At 42.1% G+C, this 19,568-nt stretch overlaps 2 protein-coding genes and 1 non-coding gene across 3 annotated transcripts in view; 1 reads left to right on the forward strand and 2 right to left on the reverse strand.

Annotated features, from left to right (window-relative positions):
• Window positions 1-19,568, reverse strand: part of ALKBH7 (alkB homolog 7) — a 511,499-nt gene that overhangs the window by 48,338 nt on the left and 443,593 nt on the right. The window lies entirely within an intron of this gene.
• LOC121924471 lies at window positions 7,311-7,469 on the forward strand. The gene has a single exon (XR_006102615.1). It is a non-coding gene; the product is annotated as a U1 spliceosomal RNA (small nuclear RNA).
• Window positions 9,668-18,863, reverse strand: LOC121922500 (caseinolytic mitochondrial matrix peptidase proteolytic subunit). Its single transcript, XM_042452016.1, has 7 exons — window positions 18,789-18,863; window positions 15,760-15,861; window positions 14,026-14,097; window positions 12,900-12,996; window positions 12,609-12,796; window positions 12,287-12,392; window positions 9,668-9,879 (listed from the first exon to the last, which is right to left on the reverse strand). Exons 1-7 carry the CDS (start codon window positions 18,807-18,809, stop codon window positions 9,668-9,670), a joined length of 798 nt encoding a protein of 265 aa, XP_042307950.1. The 5' UTR covers window positions 18,810-18,863.

Below are 19,568 nucleotides of genomic sequence, written 5' to 3' on the forward strand. Positions count from 1 at the left end.
GGGGGGGGGTCACATAGCCTAGCAGGGATTTGAACTCATTTCTCCAAAGTCTTAGTCCACCACTTAAACCACTATGCTATGCTGAATTATACATCCATGATATATAAATCTATGGGACAATTTGGTTTAGCCTAGGAGTAGGGAATAGGAGGAGCTGAGTTTATAAGCATTTTGTTTGAGGGAGACCAGAGCTCAAGCAGGATTCGGCAGAAATTTAGGCCCTTCCCACCTTGATTTAGGACCTGACCTGTTGTTGTTTTGTTACAGAACATTTTGGGCTGGACAACTGAAGGTTAATCTGGACGGTGGCAGGAACTAACGAATTAAAATTAATCAAAGTTATAGATCTTCTGTTGTTGCTGTTGTTGTTGTTGTGTGCCTTCAAGTCATTTCCAAATTTTGGTGACCCTAAGGCAAACCTATCCTGGGGTTTTCTTGGCAAGATTTGTTCAGAGGAGGTTTGCCATTGCTTTTCCCTGAGGCTGAGAGAGTGTGACTACTTGCCCAAGGTCACCCAGTGGGTTTCCATGGCTGAGCAAGGAATCGAACCCTTGTCTCCAGAGTCATACTCAATCACTCAAACCATTATACCATGCTGCCTTGGTGATTTGCCCTTGATAATCTTAGTATCCAAAAGTATTCCTGGAGGGAAAACTTTAGAAACCCATTTGGAGGCTTCGCAAGCTTTCATTTCAATGGATTTCAAAGGCTTGGCAATTAAATAACATCATTCCTATGAATGTAGTGTTGTTGTTGTTTTGTAATGATGTATATTATTATTATTATACAATATTAATAATATACTAAGAGTGCATGTTGTTAATGTATAATATTAATAATATACATTACAAATGTTAAATATGAAAATAATAATATTCATGTGAACGTAATGTCATTGCTTTGTTCCCTCAAGTCATTGCCAGCTTTAGACAATCCTGAGGGCAAGGTCTCTACTTGTTAAATTTTAGATGAGATGGAGTCAAAAAGGAGGGGGGGGAAGCTGGAGTGAAACTGCTCTGTCCCAATGATCAAAGATTTAGGATCTTCTCTTGATTTAGGCTTTGAATTGATATGGCCTCTGTGCCTGCAAAGGCACCTCTGGATATTTTCAAACAATAATTCTTAATTCAACAAATATGCAGACATGCAAAACATTAAAAACCACCACATTAACTTCCCTAAAATATCATTCACTACAACCTCAAACATCCTACCATCATAATATGGTCGCCAACATCAAATACACTCCAGTTCATATTCATAGGTAATCTTTTTATCTCCTCCAGGATTATTTAGCCATCTTCACTCATTACTTTATACAATGGGCCCTTGGTATCCGCCAGGGTTTGGTTCCAGGATTCCCCTTGGATACCAAAATCTGTGGATGCTCAAGTCCCATTAAATACAATGGTGTAGTAAAATGCTGCCCCTTATAGAATGGCAAAATCAAGGTTTGGTTTTTGGAATATATATATATATATATATATATATATATATATAACATTTTCAATCCATGGATGCTTGAATCTGTGGATAAAAAAAAATCTATGGATGCAGAGGGCTGACTGTACATTTATACAATCCCTCCAAAACATATCACAACCATACTACATACTTTCTCATTCCCTCCTCATATCACATCTTCTTCCCCTCACTCACCATACTTTCTTCTCACTTTACAGCTCATACTTCTCCTCTTCTCTTTATTTCCTCTCCCCATTTTACTGCTCCTCTTCCTGCTCTTTCCATCCTCTGCTCCTCCTCTCCATTTTCATTCTTCAAACCTCACTTTATGTATGCAAAGGGATCATGGAGCATCTTTGAGACTCACTGTTTGTCACAAATATCACTTGTGGTTTAGGTTGCTCTTCTTGTAGTGTCTCCATTGGAGACTGTTCACACATTCATAGTAGACTAATATAGCTATAGGGCCAGAACCACACAATGACTATCTGTGTAAAGGAGGTATTTCCCTTTTTGCAGGCCAGACTCTCAAATAAGCTTCCTAAAAACAGCTAGTAATTCAGCTACTGTTTATAGTGTGGAATGAACGAATGAATGAATGAATTAGGGCAGCATCCACACTGCAGAATTAATGCAGTTTGACACCGCTTTAAGTGCTTTGGCTCAATGCTATGGAATACTGGGAACTGTTGTTTTGTGAGACATTAGCCTTCTCTGTCAGAGAGCTCTGGTGCCACAACAAACTACTGTACAGTGCCCAGAATTTCATAGCCTGGAGCCATGGTAGTTAAAGTAGTGTCAAACTGGATTTTTTTCTGCAGTGCAGATGCATCTTAAATCTATAAAAAGCTTATGCTGCAACTTCTTTCACACAGTTAAGCCAAAGGCTTGTGTGTAGGGTTTTGTTTGTGTGTTTCCAGCCCTGTGTTCTCTCATGGTCTAAGTGTGTGGGGCATCTGGTGAATAACTTAGTTGATTGTGGGTCAGAGCTAGCAGCCAGCAGCACAAGGCTATGAACCCAAAATTAAGGGGTGGGGGGAAAGAGGAATAAACAACTATTGGGCCATAGCCATAATGGTGGGTGACACTGATGGTCAAGAGGACAACAATGACACCATAGTTAACTCATATTAGGACTGTGCAGAGGGAGACAATGATGAACCTCCTTGAAAGACCATTCTCCAAGAAAACCCTGCGATGAGACAAACCAGAATGGAACAAAGGGCAAGTCCAGGACACAAGCAGAGAGTGAAAAGGGAGGCATTGGGGATAGTCACAAATAGAGAACTCAACAAAGGCAGAGAGGAACATAAAAAGAAAGGCATCCAAGCTGCAGACACACCCAACAAAGTAAAGAAAACCCAAAGCAGCACTACACATATTGTAGGAACGTGGACTGTGAGAAGCATGAGCCAAGGGAAACTAGGCATAGTAAAAAAGGAAACGGAGTGCATAAACATAGGGGAAAGTGAGCTAAAATGGTCAGGAATGAGTCATTTTGGCTCAGATAACTACATAGTGTCCTACTCTGGTAATTAAACCAAAAAATTGAGATGGCTTTCATAGACCTCATTCCCACTTATAAATTGACTACATAATTGGATGCAGAAGATAGAGAAGCTCTATTATCACAGCAAAAACTAGACCAGGTGCAGACTAGTACAGATCACACTATACTTATATAAAAATCAGAGTAAATAATGAGATTCACTATAACAAACAATGGCCCCTTACAAACGGGCATAAAAGTATGGACTGGGTCCATACTAGGGTTAGAAAGGGGTGTCACTTCTTGACGCCCCTAACCCTAGTACGGACACATCCGTACAAAATGGCGGCGTGCGTTCCACATGGGGGCCGCCATTATGACATCACCACCGTGCTGCCTCCAAACGTTGTCGCACCGTGCGAGGGCGCCTAGAGTGCCCTTTCCGCAGTGCGAGAAGGAGCTCCGAAACGGAAATCCTTCTGCGGTTTGTGTCGCTGGGCACAGCCTTTACATGGCTGCGCCAGCGATGCAGAGGAGAAAGGGGCCAAGCGGCCCCTATCTCCTCCTCCCCGCCGCCATCGGGTGTTCTTGGGGTTTGAAGCTCCAAGGACACCCCTTTCCAGGCTGCAGGGAAGCAACCTTTTGCAGCTTCCCCACAGCCTGGAAAGCAGCAGATCAGGGCCTTGGAGGCTGCCGTTCTGGCAGCTGAGGCCCTGATCTGGTGGGGAAAGGGCCGGTTACAGGCCGCCCCAAACGGGTGGTCTGTAACGTGCCAATGTAGAGAAATAGAAGACAAAAACAAAAAGGAAGAATGAGAGATCCCTTCCACGAGATCCGTGAACTCAAAGGGAAATTCAAACCAAGGGTGGAAAGGTTCTACCATTAGAAGAGGAACATACTAACATGATCAAGGTGAAATAAAAAGATGATGGAACAACACACAGAAGAGCTATATAAGTGCTGTGCAAACTTTACAGCCTTATATAAATAAATGTTAATAATAATAACAAAAAATGAAGGACACATGGAATGACGAAGCATATGAAGATGAACCTAAAATTTTGGAAAGTGATGTGGAAGTGGCACTCAGAGAAATCAGAAAGAATAAATGGCCAGGAGTAGACGCTTTTCCAGTTGAACTGCTATAGATCACACAAACAAATTCCAGTGTTAACCAAAATATCCCAACAAATATGTAAAACAAAATAGTAGCCAATGGACTGGAAATATATGCCCCCATCCACAAAAAAGTAGACACAAAAGACTGCCACAGTTATAGGATCATAGCATTAATTTCCCATGGAAGCAATTGGTCAAAATTCTGCAGCATGGACTCCAGTCATATATGGAGAGAGAAGTGCCAGATGTCCAAGTGAGGTTCAAAAAAGGAAGAGGCACTAGGGTCCACATCGGAAACAGAATGGATAACGGAGTGAGCCAAACCATTACAGAAGAAATTAGCATGTGCTTTATAGACTACAGCAAGGCCTTTGATTGCATAGATCCCAAAAAGACATGGGAGTGACAACACATCTGATAGTCTTGATGAGGAATCTGCATTCAGGACAGGAAGCCACTGTCAGAACAGAAAACGGAGAATCAGAATGGTTCCCAGTTGGCAAAGAAGTCAGGCAAGGCTGCATTTTATCACTCTATCTGTTCAACTTGTATGCTGAAAATATAATACGAAGAGCAGATTTAGATATGGAAGGAGGAAGAGTGAAGATAGGAGGAAGGAATATCAGCAATCTTAAGATATGCAGACGACACCATAGTACTGGCTAAAAACATCACAGACTTGGAACAATTATTAAAGAAGGTCAAACATGAAAGTGCAAAGGCAGGCTTAATGCTGAACATAAAGAAAACAAAAATAATGACCGCAGAAGAAATACATAAATACAGTGTAGGGAATGAGGAAATTGAAATAGTTAAAGATTTCCCATACCTTGGATCAAACATTGATCAGAGTGGAAACTGCAGTCAACAAATCATAAGAAGACTGGGAATGGGAAGGACAGCTATGAAAGAACTAGACGAGATCCTAAAGAGTAAAGATATACAACTGAGCACTAAATTTAGAATCATTCAAGCCATTGTACAGTGGGAAAGCCCCTTGTGCACCCTGGAAAAAATAATGGGGTGCACACTTGTGGTGCTGATGAGTTGCTGCATGCTGCAGGTGCAAGTCCCATTACTTTCAATGGGCCTTCAGCATACACTGATTTCCCCTTACGCGGATGGATCCTGAACGGATCCCTCCATAAGGGGAACACCCACTGTGTATTCCCTATTGTATGGATGTGATAGCTGGACAGTAAAGGAAGCAAGTAAGAAGAAGATCAATTCATTTGAGATGTGGCGCTGAGAAGAGTGCCAAGGATGCCATGCATGGCCAAAGAGACGAAAAAATGAGCCCTTGAACAGATCAAGCCTGAACTCTCCCTGGAAGCCAAGATTATCAAACTGAGGCTGTTGTACTTTGGCCGCATCATGAGAAGGCATGAATAATTGGAAAAGACAATAACGCTAAGAAAGGTGGAGGGCAGCATGAGAACACAAGGGTCTCGCACGGTTGATATATATTGCTGTTTATGTAGCCAATAAAGACAGTCCAATCCTCTTTAAATGTAGTGTTTTTCCTATGATCAATAGAAGACTGAATGTTATGTGACAGTTTATCTATTAACCAAAGATGCCAGAACCTTTCCCACCATCTGTCCATTTCGAGGTTTCCAGTTTACCAACTCTGCACCATTTCCATTCTGGTAGCTGAAATGAGAAATGAGATCAAATGACTGTGTTTCAGTTGCCCATTGCCTTTGCTGTAAATGGCCAGCAGTAAAAGGCCTTGAACAGAGTGTTGGACTATGACTCTGGAGACCAGGGTCATGTAAAACTGCTCCGTAACTTTGGGCAAGTCACACTCTTTCAGCCACAGAGAATGACTATGGCAAAATCCCCTCTGAAGAAATCTTGCCAAGAAAACCTCATTGCTTTAGGGTTGCCACAAGTCAAAAATGGAGGCACACAAACACACACAAAAAATTCATTTGTAAATATTGGAAATTTGTGCTAAGCCATTATCCCAAAAGTCTTTTATTTTACTTTAGGGCATTCCAGTAACAGGTGAGAGTATATGATGCTGGGGCTTTATAACCTCGCCGATACCTCTGCAGCCAAGAGTTTTGATTTTGAAAAGCCTAATATAGGAGAAAATGAGAGGCAGTGCTGCACAGCGATCTGAACATTGGACTAGGACACTGGGAGACCAGGGTTCGAATCCCAGTTCAGCCATGGAAACCCACTGGGTGCCCTTGGGCAAGTCACGTTCTCTGAGCCCCAGAGGATGGCAATGGCAAACCCTCCTCTGAAGAAACTTGCCAAGAAACTCCCACAATAGGGTTGCCTTGGGGTCACCCTAAGTTGGAGATGACTTTCAGGCACACAACACACACAAAGAGGTTGTCGGCAAAAATACATCTGAGTCTGTAATAAAATACAGCACATGTAATATATACTGTACAGTCATACACAGTATGACAGCCAGTGTGGTGCAGAGGTTTGAGTGTTGGGCTATGACTGGAGACGGGTTCAAATCCTGGCTTGGACATGGAAACCCATTGGGAGACCTTGGGCAAGAAGTCACACTCTCTCAGCTTCAAAGGATGGCAATGGCAACCCTCCTCTGAACAAATCTTGCCAAGAAAACCCCATGATAAGTTCACCTTATGGCCACCATAAATTGGGAAAGACTTGAATGGCACACAGCACAACAACAACAACATGGCAGAAAATGCAGCAGTATATAATAATAATAATAATAATAATAATAATAATAATAATAATAACAACAACAACAACAACCCCAGTGAATGTTGAGGGGCCACAGTATTATATTATATTTTATTACAGTATATTATATTTTCAGCCCATGGATGCTTGAATCTGCGGATAACGAATCTGTTGATCTGAAACGCTGACTAATCAGTCCCTTCACCCCTTCTTTTGTGGAGGGAGGGGGGTCTGAAGAGGAGGAGAAAGACAGAGCAGAGGGAAAACAGCCAGAGCCCCGCCCCCTTTTCTCCCGGAGCACTAATGGGAAGCCGAACCATGGAGGAGGCCTCTGGACCACCCAATCAGAGGCGGGCATGTAAATATCACCACCCCGGTGCATTGTGGGAGAAGAAAGGGGGCCTAGATGGGGGTCCGTGGGGGGCTCCGAGGCCCAAGCCTGGGCAGTTGGTCAGCGGCGGAGGGAGGGGATCCGTGGGGGTCGGGTCTCGGCCATCCCCGGAATGGTTCACCGTGACCTGAGAGGGAGTGGGAGAGAGGGACCAGGATGGAACTGCAACTCATACTTACCTGGCAGGGAGACACCATGATCACGAAGGTGGTTTTCCCAGGGTGAGCTCATCCATTGCACTCCGGTGTGCTGACCCCTGCGATTTCCCCAAATGCGGGAAACTCGACTGCATAATGTGGTAGTGGGGGACTGCGTTCGCGCTTTCCCCTGCAGTCTGGTTTAAAGATAGATAATATATCAGAAACTGGGCAATCTCTATCCTCCATTTGTTTGCTAATCAGCCAACAGCCAGGAATATGGGAGTTGAAGTCCAAAAAATCTAGAGACCCAAAGGTTGGGAACCAACCAATGCTCCACATGCCCTTCTTAAAGGCTTGCTCATGAAATCCGTGTGAGTTGATACATACTTTTTCTATAAAAACAATATCCGTGTTCTTTTGTTTGAGCCAAACCCCAAAAAGCAAAACATCATGGAATAGAGGAGACCAGGGTCCAAAACACACTGCAGAAATAATCCAGTTTGAGAACGCTTTACCAGCCCTGGCTCGATGCAGGGATCCTGAGAACTGCAGTTTAGTGGAACATGGAGCTTCTCTGTCAGAGTGCTCTGGTGCCACAACAAACTACAAATCCCAGATTCCCTAGCACTAAGCCCAGGAAGTTAAAGCGGTCTCAAACTGGATTATTTCTGCAGTGTGTTTTGGACCCAGGATTCACATTCTTCTTAGCCATGAAAATGCATTTGGTGTCCTTGGGAAAGTCACACTCTCTCTCAGCCTCAGGAGATGGAAACGGCAAAATGAACAAATCTTGCCAATAAAATGAGGTTATTAGGGCCACATGAGTTGGGAAGGACTTGAAGGCACACAACAACAACAACAACAACAACATTAGTATCCAAAATGATTCGGGAGAAAACTTTAGACACCCATTCAGAGGCTTTAGCAAACTTTCATTTAAATGGGTTCGGTAGACATGGGCTTTGATTAAATAAGTATTAATATAATGTAATGTCTCTTGTGTTGTTGTTTTGTGCCCTTGTGTCACTCCAGTTACGGCAAACCCTAAGCCAGCCTACTCAGCGTTTTTCCTGGTACAATTTGTTCAGAGGTTTGCCATTGCCTTCCTCTGAGGCTGAGAGAGTGTGACTGCCATAGGTCACCCAATAGGTTTCCATGGCCAAACAGGGATTTGAACCCTGGTTTCCAGAGTCCTAGTAGGGATTACATCCCCACTTTCCCATGATCATGATGGTTTAAAGACAGAAAAATCTTTGTTTCATTGCTTCCGCCACCTCCCATTTTTCAGTATATCTGAATGATGAAGCTCCATGCCTTGTCTCTCTCTAAAGAAACATCCATTCACACTCTAGCAGCTTTGGACAGATTTCCACCATGCTTCGAGGTGGGACATTTTTTTGCTTTCTGTTTACTTCCTAGTACATTATCACCCAAAATCCACAAAACTGTGGCACCTTCATGGGCCGATCAAAACACACATTATACGTGCTGCAACAGTTTTGCAGATGTACTTTGCTATATGGCCAACACGGTTACACTTGGATATGTTTTCTGTTCACTTCCTAGTTTAAAGGCCTTTAAGTTGAAATCAGGAAGTACTACTATTACGTTACATGTTTGTCTGTTATTTATGCATTTGTACGGTCTTGTCATTGTAGTATGTAATTGTTATATGTCTTCATAAGAGTGTGAGATATTACACGCCAGCTTCATGCCACAGATCTCTTTGGGCCATCTCCATAGCAAGGAATACTCCTGATCTATTACATAAGAGGAGCCAATCACATTATAACAAGAACAACTGCAGAAACTATATCTTGTTGTATGGTGTTGGTGGATGTGGACAATGTGTGCCAAACAGGGTTATTATCTATGGCTGGGTGGTAGAAAAACAAGACTCTAGCTGTCTTGCACGGATAAATATTTATGCAACCTGATTCTACAAATGCCCAAGGTGGCAAAGAGCTTGGAAGGTGATTTTTTTTTTAACTACAACTTGCAGCATCTACACCTTCCACCGGCCCAGCGCTGATTTATCTGTTGCAAAGCGAGCAGAAGACATACCATTAAGGGAACTGTGACCAACAACAGTCTTTCAAAAAGAGAGCGAAGGGAAAAAATGCCTACAACATGAAAAGTTTAATTAAAACCTTGACCTACAGTGCTGTAATTGGGGGAAAGTGAAGAGGAGGAGACACTTTGCTACAGACAGGATAACAACAGATCTGAAGAGCAAAAGGCAGAGAGACCAGCTGTTAATAAACCAGAGCTGGCCAGCTACCAGCAGAATTATGCCGTAAGGTGGTCTGCTATACTGACCTCAGGTAGTTCCAAGGCTGTCTAAGGAGCAGAGGAAAGGCCACTGTCACTTCTGGGTGTTTTCCACTGCTAGATAGCCTGAACACAACAAAGATCCAGAGGATGCTTGGCTCTCTCAGGGCTCAGCCGAGGAAGAGGAGGACTGGCTCCTGGTGGAGGCTCCTTCGTACCAGCTCTGGCCGTCTTCTCCATCATGCGGAGGATGGACAAGTACCTTGTCCAAGATACCAAATCCTGGGCTTCCACTGGACTCATGTAACGATCTCTCTCCATAGCCGCCTCTGTGAAGATAAAGAATGCAAGAGTGTGTATATGTGTGTATATTACACACGCACACACAATTAATTTCATCTCGTCTTTCTCCCAGAATGGGTCCCAAATGACTTTGTTTTGTTTGCTGCATGCGTTCAAATTGTTTCCAACTTAAGGTGACTCTAAAGCAACCTATCAGGGGGTTTTCTTGGCAAGATTTGTTCAGAGGTTTGCCATTGCCTTCCCCTGGGGCTGAGAGAGTGTGACATGCCCAAGGTCACCCAGTGGGTTTACACGGCCAAGCTGGAAATCAAACCCTGGTCTCCTGGCTCTAAATGGCTTACGACAGATTAAAACAAAGTCCTGCTAAAACCTTTTTAAAGTTAAAAAAATTATATAAAGTCTATGAAAAGCAGAATGTTTAAACAGTTGAAAACATAGGAAAAAGCAAGAAACAACTTTGTTGCTGTGTGCCTTCAAATAATTTCCAGTTTATGGCAATCCTATAATGGGATTTCCTGGGGCTGGGAGTGTGTGACTTGCCCAGTGGCTTTTTATGGCCGAATGGGAAACTGAACCCTTGTCTTCAGAGTCATAGTCCAGTGCTCAAAGCACAACACCACACTGGCTGTCCAACAGCAGAACTCACCCCATTACAAGACCCTTCTGCCCCAGTGGGTTAAGAGCCAAAGGGCTGCCCAAATGACAACTTTACCCGACAAACGCCTGATTTCTTTCACAAGTCTGTTAGCTCAGATGGTAATGTATAAAAACTGGAAGAGTGCAGTGAGATTTTCAGTAGATGAAAAACAAATCATGGATTGTAACATGAGTGAAAAAATTATCAAACCAAATAAAAAGTCTTAGAAACAATGGAGATCAAGAAGTTTGTTTGTTTGTTTTTAGCAACTTTGCTTCCTTTTATTTCTTATGTCAATACAAATAGAAAGATATTTGTTCTTCCCAACTACAACTCATTTAGATGTATGGAATAATGCATTGTCTTATGTTACTTGATCTTATTTTGTATAGATTTGTTTAATTCAACCGCATGGTTGATTCTGATCTTCAGGTGATCTGAATTATTCATGCTTCTTTTTCCTGTTTATGTTAAACTCAGTATTTCCCCCGTTTCCTGTTAAATCCAATAAAAATCATTAGCAAATAAATAAATAAAATATAAATAAAACAGACCATCAGCTTTTAACTATTTGGCACAGAAGGAATTTTAATATGGTGTGCTGTGTTTTGTTTTGGCTATGATTTGAATATGTTTCGAAACCGTTTTAAAATAATGTTTTAATTGGACTGTTTATTTAATGGTTATTTTAACTTTTGTGTACTGTATTGTTTAACCTTATTTTAACTTGTATTGGGTTTTATACTAGAAGAAAGGCAAGCTATAAATAAAATTAAATAAAGAAATAATAGCAATCTCATATTACCAAGCGACAGTTTTTATGCAGACAAAATACAACGCTGCAGGCAAAGAGGCAGGGGGAAGATTTATAGAAAAAAGGAAATATTTAGGGGGTGGGAATCTAACAGCAAGAAAAAGGACAGTTGCATGCAAACAGAACTTTTTCAGTAGCTCTGGAACACTGATTGACTATGAGAGGACAGCACTGAAGGAGGGGGCACTGGCACAATCTAAACTGCAGCTTCCCATACGGCAATATTTTGGTGCAGGCCTCAGCTGTATTCCATCTATTGCAGTTCACATTAAGATCTCTTCTGACAAATGAAAGCAATTACAGGGCCAGGGATGCCAAACAATCTAAAAGGAAATGTCCAGTTGCACTCAGCCCCAACGGACCGTCTCATAACACAGCAAACACATATGCAGGCAGGCAGGAAAACTCCCAAGACCCAACCAACTTTATTTTATTTCCAGTGGGAAATTAAATAACTTAGCGTAGTGGTTTGAGTGTTGCACTGCAACACTGGAGATCAAGGTTTGATTCCTTACCCAGCCATGCAACTCACTGGGTGACCTTCGACAAGTCATATTCTCTCAGTTCTCAGGGGAAGGCAATGACAAACCTTCATTGAACAAATCTTGCCAAGAAAACCCTGTACCATAGGTGGGAAACTACTTGAAGGCACACAACAATGCAACGTTTTTTGAGATCTGCACCTAATCCTAATTTCTTTCATAAATTCTGTTATTTTTAGAATGCAAATTACTGTAACATGGGCTTTTTTAAAGAGACACAACTATTGCACAATAGCAAAATTTACAGTTCTTTAGTTGGAGACCATGTGAAACGCTGGTCTCTAAGGAGAAATAAAGACATTTAAGCACAAGTCTTGAACAGGGATTCATTGTTTTGCCCAAGTGCCAGATGGTGCCATTGTTACACAAGATTTGATGTCTTAACCCCTCTGCCCCACCTGAGGGGGGGGGGGCTAAATTTGGCAGAACACACTCCTTACCAATCACCTCCAGATTCTGCTTGGTGTGTTTGGCATAGATGCTGTTGATCTGTTTCTTCAGCTTTAGGATTTCCTCAGCCTGGATGGCAATGTCTGTAGCCTGGCCCTGGAATAGGAAGGCAAAGAGGTTCTCTGACCAACCAGTGGGGCATTTGATCCACCAGTAATCACCTAGAAAAATGTATGGGACAGGGCTAGGCCTCTTCCTCTACAACACCACCCTCCCCACCACTCCACCAACACCATCTTCAGTAAAGACAGTATGCTGGCCTGATGAAATTACACAGCATCTTCAATAGGAAGCAACATGGGCCAGGCTTACCCGTGCCCCCCCTGAGGGCTGGTGGATCATGATGCGGGAGTTGGGCAGGGAGTGGCGCATGCCCGGTGAGCCTGCAGCCAGAAGCAGAGAGCCCATGCTTGCTGCCTGCCCCACGCACCACGTGCAAATGGGGTTCAGGATGTATTGCATGGTGTCATAGATTGCCAGTCCAGATGTTACCGCACCACCTGCACAAGCACACACACAAAACAAGTGTCCCTGAGAAAAATGCAAAGACAAAGATTCCTGCAGATACACATCCCAAAGCCACTTCTACTTACAACTGCTCACCTGGGCTGTTAATGTACATGTGAATGGGTTTCTTGTTGCTTTCTGACTGCAAGAAGAGCAGCTGTGCAATGACCAAACTTGCCACACTGTCATCAATCTGTAAACAGAAAACTCAAGGGTGGGTATGACCAGCAGAGGAATTTCTTGATGTAGAAAACCAGTATCTTGTTTTTGGGGCTTTGAAACCAAAGCACACATTTTACTAAAATGCAAGGGGTTTAATCTAAGTAATGCATAGTGAGTTCTTGAAATGAATTTCCTAAATCAGCGAAATGGAATGTGTCGGCCTCCCATCCTTTACTACTTTCTATGCTGGGTAGGGTTGATGCGAACTGCAGTCCTGTGACATCTAGAAGGCCATATGCTCTCCATCCTTGACTTAAAACCACATGGTCCAGAAGCACAATGAAGCCTTTTGGAATGTTTTAAATGTTCTTGTTGTTTGATTTCTTTTTAGGAGTTGGTTCATGTTTTTATAATTGGGGGGAGGGCTGGGGGCTCTGGGGCTTTTAATTGTGTTTCTTAAATTGTATGTTATTTTATTGCTATAATCTGCTTTGATTCCTTTGAGAAAAAGCAAAATATAAATAAATACTATTATTATTATTATTTTGTTTAAAAAGGTCTTTGTGTTAGTTTTAGTTAACACCATGTGCATTTTGCGCTAAGAAAATTAATTAAGATTTTTCAATACAGTAATCCAAATTGTGCAATGTAAAAATTTCACAAAACTAAACTGCACATTTTTCTCACAATTTATTCTGTGCTTTGCACTATCTTGTATCACTTAATTTTTTGGATTTTATGTTTATTTTGATACGTTTAAAAAAATGTTTCAATTAAAGCTGCCTTACAGACTATATCCTTACCCTGAACTCTTCAGATACAATCAGAACTAGATGTAGTTTAATGCTTAAATAATTTTAAGAGATGATTAGGGAAACGTGTTGAATGTTGAAAGACCTACCTTCCAACACAGGAAGCCTTAAAGGGCCACTCTTCTGGCTACTAAGATTTCTACAGACATAGACTGGCTGTCATATTTCTAACATAGGGGCTAGAAACTTGTTCTTAAAAATAAAACCCAGGATCGACTAGTTCTGTAAGGAGGAGCGTATAGACTTACTGGACCCATCACACAGACAATGCGCTCTCTCAGAAGGCGAGAGTAGATGTCGTAAGCTCGCTCACCACGGCCCTGAAACAGACATTAGGTCAAAATAAACACCCTCAAGTCTTTGAATTTGGTGGCGTAAGGTGAGCCTCATCATCATCCAGAGAAAAGGACCCACAGATATCCCACAACGGAAACAAACCTGATGGAATTCTATTTAACTCTGAGGGCCAATGTTCTAACTAAGAGCAGAACAAAGTTTAAAAACAGGTGGGTGTGGAGTTATCTGAAGATATTTTGTCTCCTATGGCGAAGAATAAAATGGTGTCCCCTCTCCATCTCAGAGAAAGAAGCTGTCTGAACTGGAGCTGCATTTTCTTTCAGCACTAGCAGAGGTGTAAGGTCTGTCTGAAGTAGCATCTGTGGACTTTAAGGCATGGTGTGTACAGTCAGCCTTCCATATCCACTGATTTTTAAGCCATGGATTCAAGCATCTACTGTTTGAAAACATTCCAAAAAGATATAAATTCCAAAAAGCAAACCTTGGTTTTCCATCTTATACAAGGGACACAATTTTACTATACCACTGTATTACATAGGATTTGAGCATCCATGGATTTTGGTATCCATGGGGGTTCCTGGAATTAAATCCCAGCATATACCAAGAGCCCACTGAACTGATGTCATTTTCTGTTCATTGGTTTTTGCCACACACTCTCTCTTCTGGTATCACTTTGGTCTAATCTGCACTGCAGAAATAAAGCAGTTTGACATCAGTTTAACTGCCATGGCTCAATGCTACAGAATTCTGGGATCTCTAGTTATGTGATATATTTAGCCTCCTTCTCTATCAGAGAGCTTTGGTGCCGCAAGAAACTACAAATCCCTGGAGCTCATAGCATTGAGCCAAGGCAGTTAACACACTATCAACCTGCAAATTATTTCTGCAGTGCAGTTTAGATCTTAGTCTCTGTTTGTTTTTCTTCCATTTTGTAGTTTGTCGTTTCGCTTCAATGTTTTTACCAAGAAGACTAAGGGCCCGAACAGACAGGCCAAAATAAAGCTGCTTTGGGTCACTTTGGAGGTATGCTGTTTAAATGACACTCGCATCTTAAGAGGCCAGAAGCTGCGCCAAAGCTGCACTCCACTCCTTAGGACTGGAGCTTGGCTTTGGCACGGCTTCTGGCCTCTTAGGATACATGCATTTTTAAACAGCATACCTCCAAAGTGATCTGAAGCAGCTTTATTTTGGCCTGTCTGTTCGGACCCTTAGTCCAAGACACGCTGCAGAAATAATCCAGTTTGAGACCACTTTAACTGCCTTGGCTCAATGCTAGGGAATTCTGGGAACTGTAATTGTATGAGCCTTCTTTCAGAGCTCTTATGCCACAATAAACTACATTTCCCAGAATTCCCTAGCACTGAGCTATGGCACTTAAAGCGGTCTCAAACTGGATTACTTCTGCAATTTGTTTTGGACCTAAGCTTCTTTATTTTTGTTGCCAGACTCTTTGTTGGGATGGGATGTTGCGAACACTGATACCACTACTACCTCACCACAGGTCCTGGGGAGCAGGGCAAAACTGACTTCCAAATCTACTGAACTTGCTCATTCCTACAGTAGTAAACTGGGCCAAAAGAAACAGTTACCGTATACCTCACTATTTAATTCTTTTCCCACTCTTTTTCCACCACAGACAAGCATTCTCCGGCCCTTGCCCCCACATCAAAGCATACTATGCTTACCGTCTGTTCCACCACAATGGGGATGAGGGGGATGTGGCTCCGGGAAGACCGGTGGAGGCACCGAGAAACAGAGAGGACATGGCATCCTAGCCGTAAGGGTTGCTGCAGAGAGAGAGACAAAAGAGTGGAGCCTGGTTAGTTGACACAGAGCAAGAAGAGTGCACAGAGAGAGAGAAGAGTGGAGACTGGGTATCTGACATTCATCTCCACTGGTAATCCGTCCCACCTCCTACCTACCTTCCCTCACATGCTGATTTTAAATGGCCATCCGCTGCTGTCCCAAAGAGGCAACTGCTTCAGCTTGCCCCCTTCCTTCATATTGCTAAAAGAAAACCACTGATCCTGGATTGTCCTTTAGCCAGCTCATGCCCAAGTACCCAGTTGGACTTTCCCTGCAGCAGATAGCTCTCTGAAATATCTAGCCTAGGGCAAGGCTGAATAACCTTTAGCCCTCCAGAGGCTGTCAGACTACCACTCCCATCAGCTCCACCCAGCATAACCAACAATGAAGGATATAGCAATAGCAATAGCATTTACATTTCTATACTGCTTTTCAGTGAACTCAGCACTCTCTAAGCAGTTTATAATCTGTAAGGCAATTGCCCCCAACAAGCTGGGGACTCATTTTAGCCACCTACGAAAGGATGGAAGTCAACCTCGGAACCCTGGGATCGAACTCACAAACTTGTGGCTGCAGTACCAGCATTTAATCAATGCACCGCCAGGGCTCTTTGGAAGATGCAAATCCAAAAACATCTAGAACAGATTCCCAAACTTTGGTCCTCCAGGTGTTTTGGACTTCAACTCTCAGAAGCCCCAGCCACTGTGGTCAAATGCCAAGAGTCCTGGGAACTGAAGTCCAAAAATACTTGGAGGATCAAAGTTTGGAAACCATTGATCTAGAAGGACCACACCTTCACTATTTTTTCCAACAGTGAACATGAAAACAGAACCTGTTTTATTTCAGGTAAGTAAAAGCCAATGAAGATGTGGCTTTCTGTGCCTGCAACACTTAATTCAGAGCATCTATCCCTATGATGATGTGACAGTGCAGGCAGCTCTGGCTTAAGGACAAGGGCTGAGATAGTCCATCTTATAAATTCATGACTGATTGGGGGGCTGTTTGTTTGTTACATTTATCATCTGGATGTCTTCATGTGAATGTGGTATACATGGCCTGCTTACACCACCACCCCGGCAAAAACAACACAACAAAACAAAAACACAACACAACACAGAAACTAGGAAGTGGGTAAAACAGGGAAAGTAGGAGTTGGAAAAGTAAATGTGGGGAACATGATTCTCAGGTATAAAGCTATGAATGGCATAAAGAAATTGAGCAATTTAAATAACAACAACCAATTAATCACCATCTTTGCTAGTAATAAAATTCAGCATTGTGTGTTTTTATGTGTGCAGTGTGCCTTCAAGTCATTTCCAACTTATGGCAACCCTATCTTGTTTTATTTATTTATTTATTTAGCATTTAAAACAAACATATATATTGAAAATACAATTACAAAGATCTAAATTACTTTAGCTTAAACAATAGTACTGCTAAAGAATATTGGTATCTTATTTCAACACATTACAAACTTAAAACATTTTGTATTTCCAATAGTCTCTCATTGGGAAGGGGTGATAAAAGTTTCAACCACCGAACTGAAACTTAAACTATTTCAAAGTAGGTGTTCCTCTTTAGATACATATCAAATGTTTGACTCAAAGCTTAAACTAATTACTTTCCAAAAAGAAAAGATTAATAAAAATATCTATTACAAAATGTGTGTGTGTTCTCTTGTTTGATTTCGTTCTAATATATACAATTCATTAAGTTACTTATACCATGATTCAACAACCAACAATCAAAAACTATGGCATTAATAAGTGAACTTTTCCTTTCCAAACTACAAATCCCAGTATTGGCTAGGATGGCGCCAGGGCAGTTAAAAGTGGAATCACAGAGGAATATAATTACATAACGTCAATGGGCAGGAAGACAACTCTACCACTAACTGTGACTAACTGAAACTGAACTTCCATAGGAAGAGCCACTGTATCTCTTAGCATAAGATGCTGAGAGGGAAAGAAGTCTATGGCAAGAAGGGAGCACCGTTATATTCATAATTTGGATCTGGGTTAGCAAAGGCACCTAGCCATTTAGTTGTTGTGTGCCTTCACATTGTTTCTGACTTATGGCAACCCTAAGGCAAACGTATCATGGGGTTTTCTTGGCAAGATCCGTTCCGAAGGGTTTGCCATTGCCCTCCTGTGAGTCTGAGAGAGTGTGACTAGTCCAAGTGAGTTTCATGTCTGACTGGGGAACTGAATCCAAGGGGACACTGTAATGGTTTGAGCATTGGACTAAAGACACTGAGAGACCAGGGTTTGAATCCCAACTCGGCCATGGAAATGCACTGGGTGACCCTGGGCAAGTCACACTCTCTCAGCCTCAGAGGACGGCCATTGCAAAACCCCAAGATAGGGTTGCCATAGAAAGGACCTGAAGGCACACAACAACAACAACCATACTGAAGTATTCAGGCAGAGAGGTGTGATGTTGGGTTCCATGAACCCAAGCTACAAATCCCAGGCTTCTGGAGAATATAAATCTCCAGATACATAAGCTTATCTGGAGGATCAACTATCCTTGGAGAAAGGTGGCATATAAATAAGGTACACATACATATATACATACACAATTAGAGCCATGGCAGTTAAAGTGGTGCCAAACTTGCCTTTAATAATAATAATAATAATAATAATAATAATAATAGATAAATAAAGTGGTACCAAACTGCTTTACTTCTGCAGTCTGGATGCAGAATTGCAAGGGGGAACCAAAGCACACCCAGATTAGCAATGCTGCTTTCTACAGGGTCCCTTCCCCCATTCATTGTGTTGTTCTCATTGTTGTTTTAGTGTGTTTTATATAAATGTTGTTAGCCGCCTTGGGCCCCACTTTGGGAGAAAGGCGGGATAAAAATACCCCCCCCCCCCCCCCAATACAGCCACCTCTCTCTTCTCACCACTATTATCCTTTGCAGCATTCTGTTCCGGAAGCTCCTTTTCTCTCTGCCTTCCCACGTGTTTTCTTCCAGGAGTCTGAGGATCACGTGACTGCCAGGCAGCCCCGGTGCACTATGGGAAATGTAGTCCAAAGTCTTGCACAGGTGCCTGTTCTTTACTATTTGCACAGAGTGACCAGAGAGAGAGAGAGGTCTTCTTCCTCTCCATTCCAGCCTTCATTGTCCAGGAGCAATCCCCAAAATGCTTCCCATCTTGAGAAACAACTAAGAAGCATGATGGGTTTATATATGATATTTTTAGCTTTTATTGGGTCATGTCCTACATTTTTCTTGCTTGTCCTTCATTTTGAGTATGGCTTTTGTATTTTAATTTTATTGGCATTGGATTTATTTCTGTTTCTATAGTGAATTTCTATTTCTATTGAATTTATATTTGTGAGTGTTTTGAGCTTTTATTGGGGTCATGCCCTCCATTTTTCTTGAATGCCCTCCATTTTGAGCAAGACTAAGCAGCATGAATTTCTATTTACATCAGTGTTTTTAACTTTTATTTGGTCATGTCCAACCTTTTGCTTTAAAGCCCTCTATTTTGAGGTAGACTAAGAAGCAGGGATTTGCATTTCTATGAGTGTTTGTGAGTGCTTTAAGCTTCTATTAGGTTATGCCCTCCATTTTTCTTGAATGTCCTCCATTTTGAGCATAACTGAGAAGCATGGATTTATGTTTCCAGGGGTATTTTTAGCTTTTATTTGGGCATGTACTACTACCTTTCTCTTGGAG

This window comes from Sceloporus undulatus, chromosome 2 (assembly GCF_019175285.1).
Source record: "Sceloporus undulatus isolate JIND9_A2432 ecotype Alabama chromosome 2, SceUnd_v1.1, whole genome shotgun sequence".
In the NCBI taxonomy this organism is placed as follows: domain Eukaryota; kingdom Metazoa; phylum Chordata; class Lepidosauria; order Squamata; family Phrynosomatidae; genus Sceloporus; species Sceloporus undulatus.

What these genes read in the sequence shown, in the direction of transcription:
- LOC121922500 (XM_042452016.1), bottom strand. Translation starts at nt 18,809, where the DNA reads ATGCTGCAAAGGATAATAGTG. An exon ending in TGCTGCAAAGGATAATAGTG is followed by an intron (nt 15,862 to 18,788) that starts GTGAGAAGAGAG and finishes CTCTCTCTGCAG; the next exon opens with CAACCCTTACGGCTAGGATG. An exon ending in CCATTGTGGTGGAACAGACG is followed by an intron (nt 14,098 to 15,759) that starts GTAAGCATAGTA and finishes TGTCTGTTTCAG; the next exon opens with GGCCGTGGTGAGCGAGCTTA.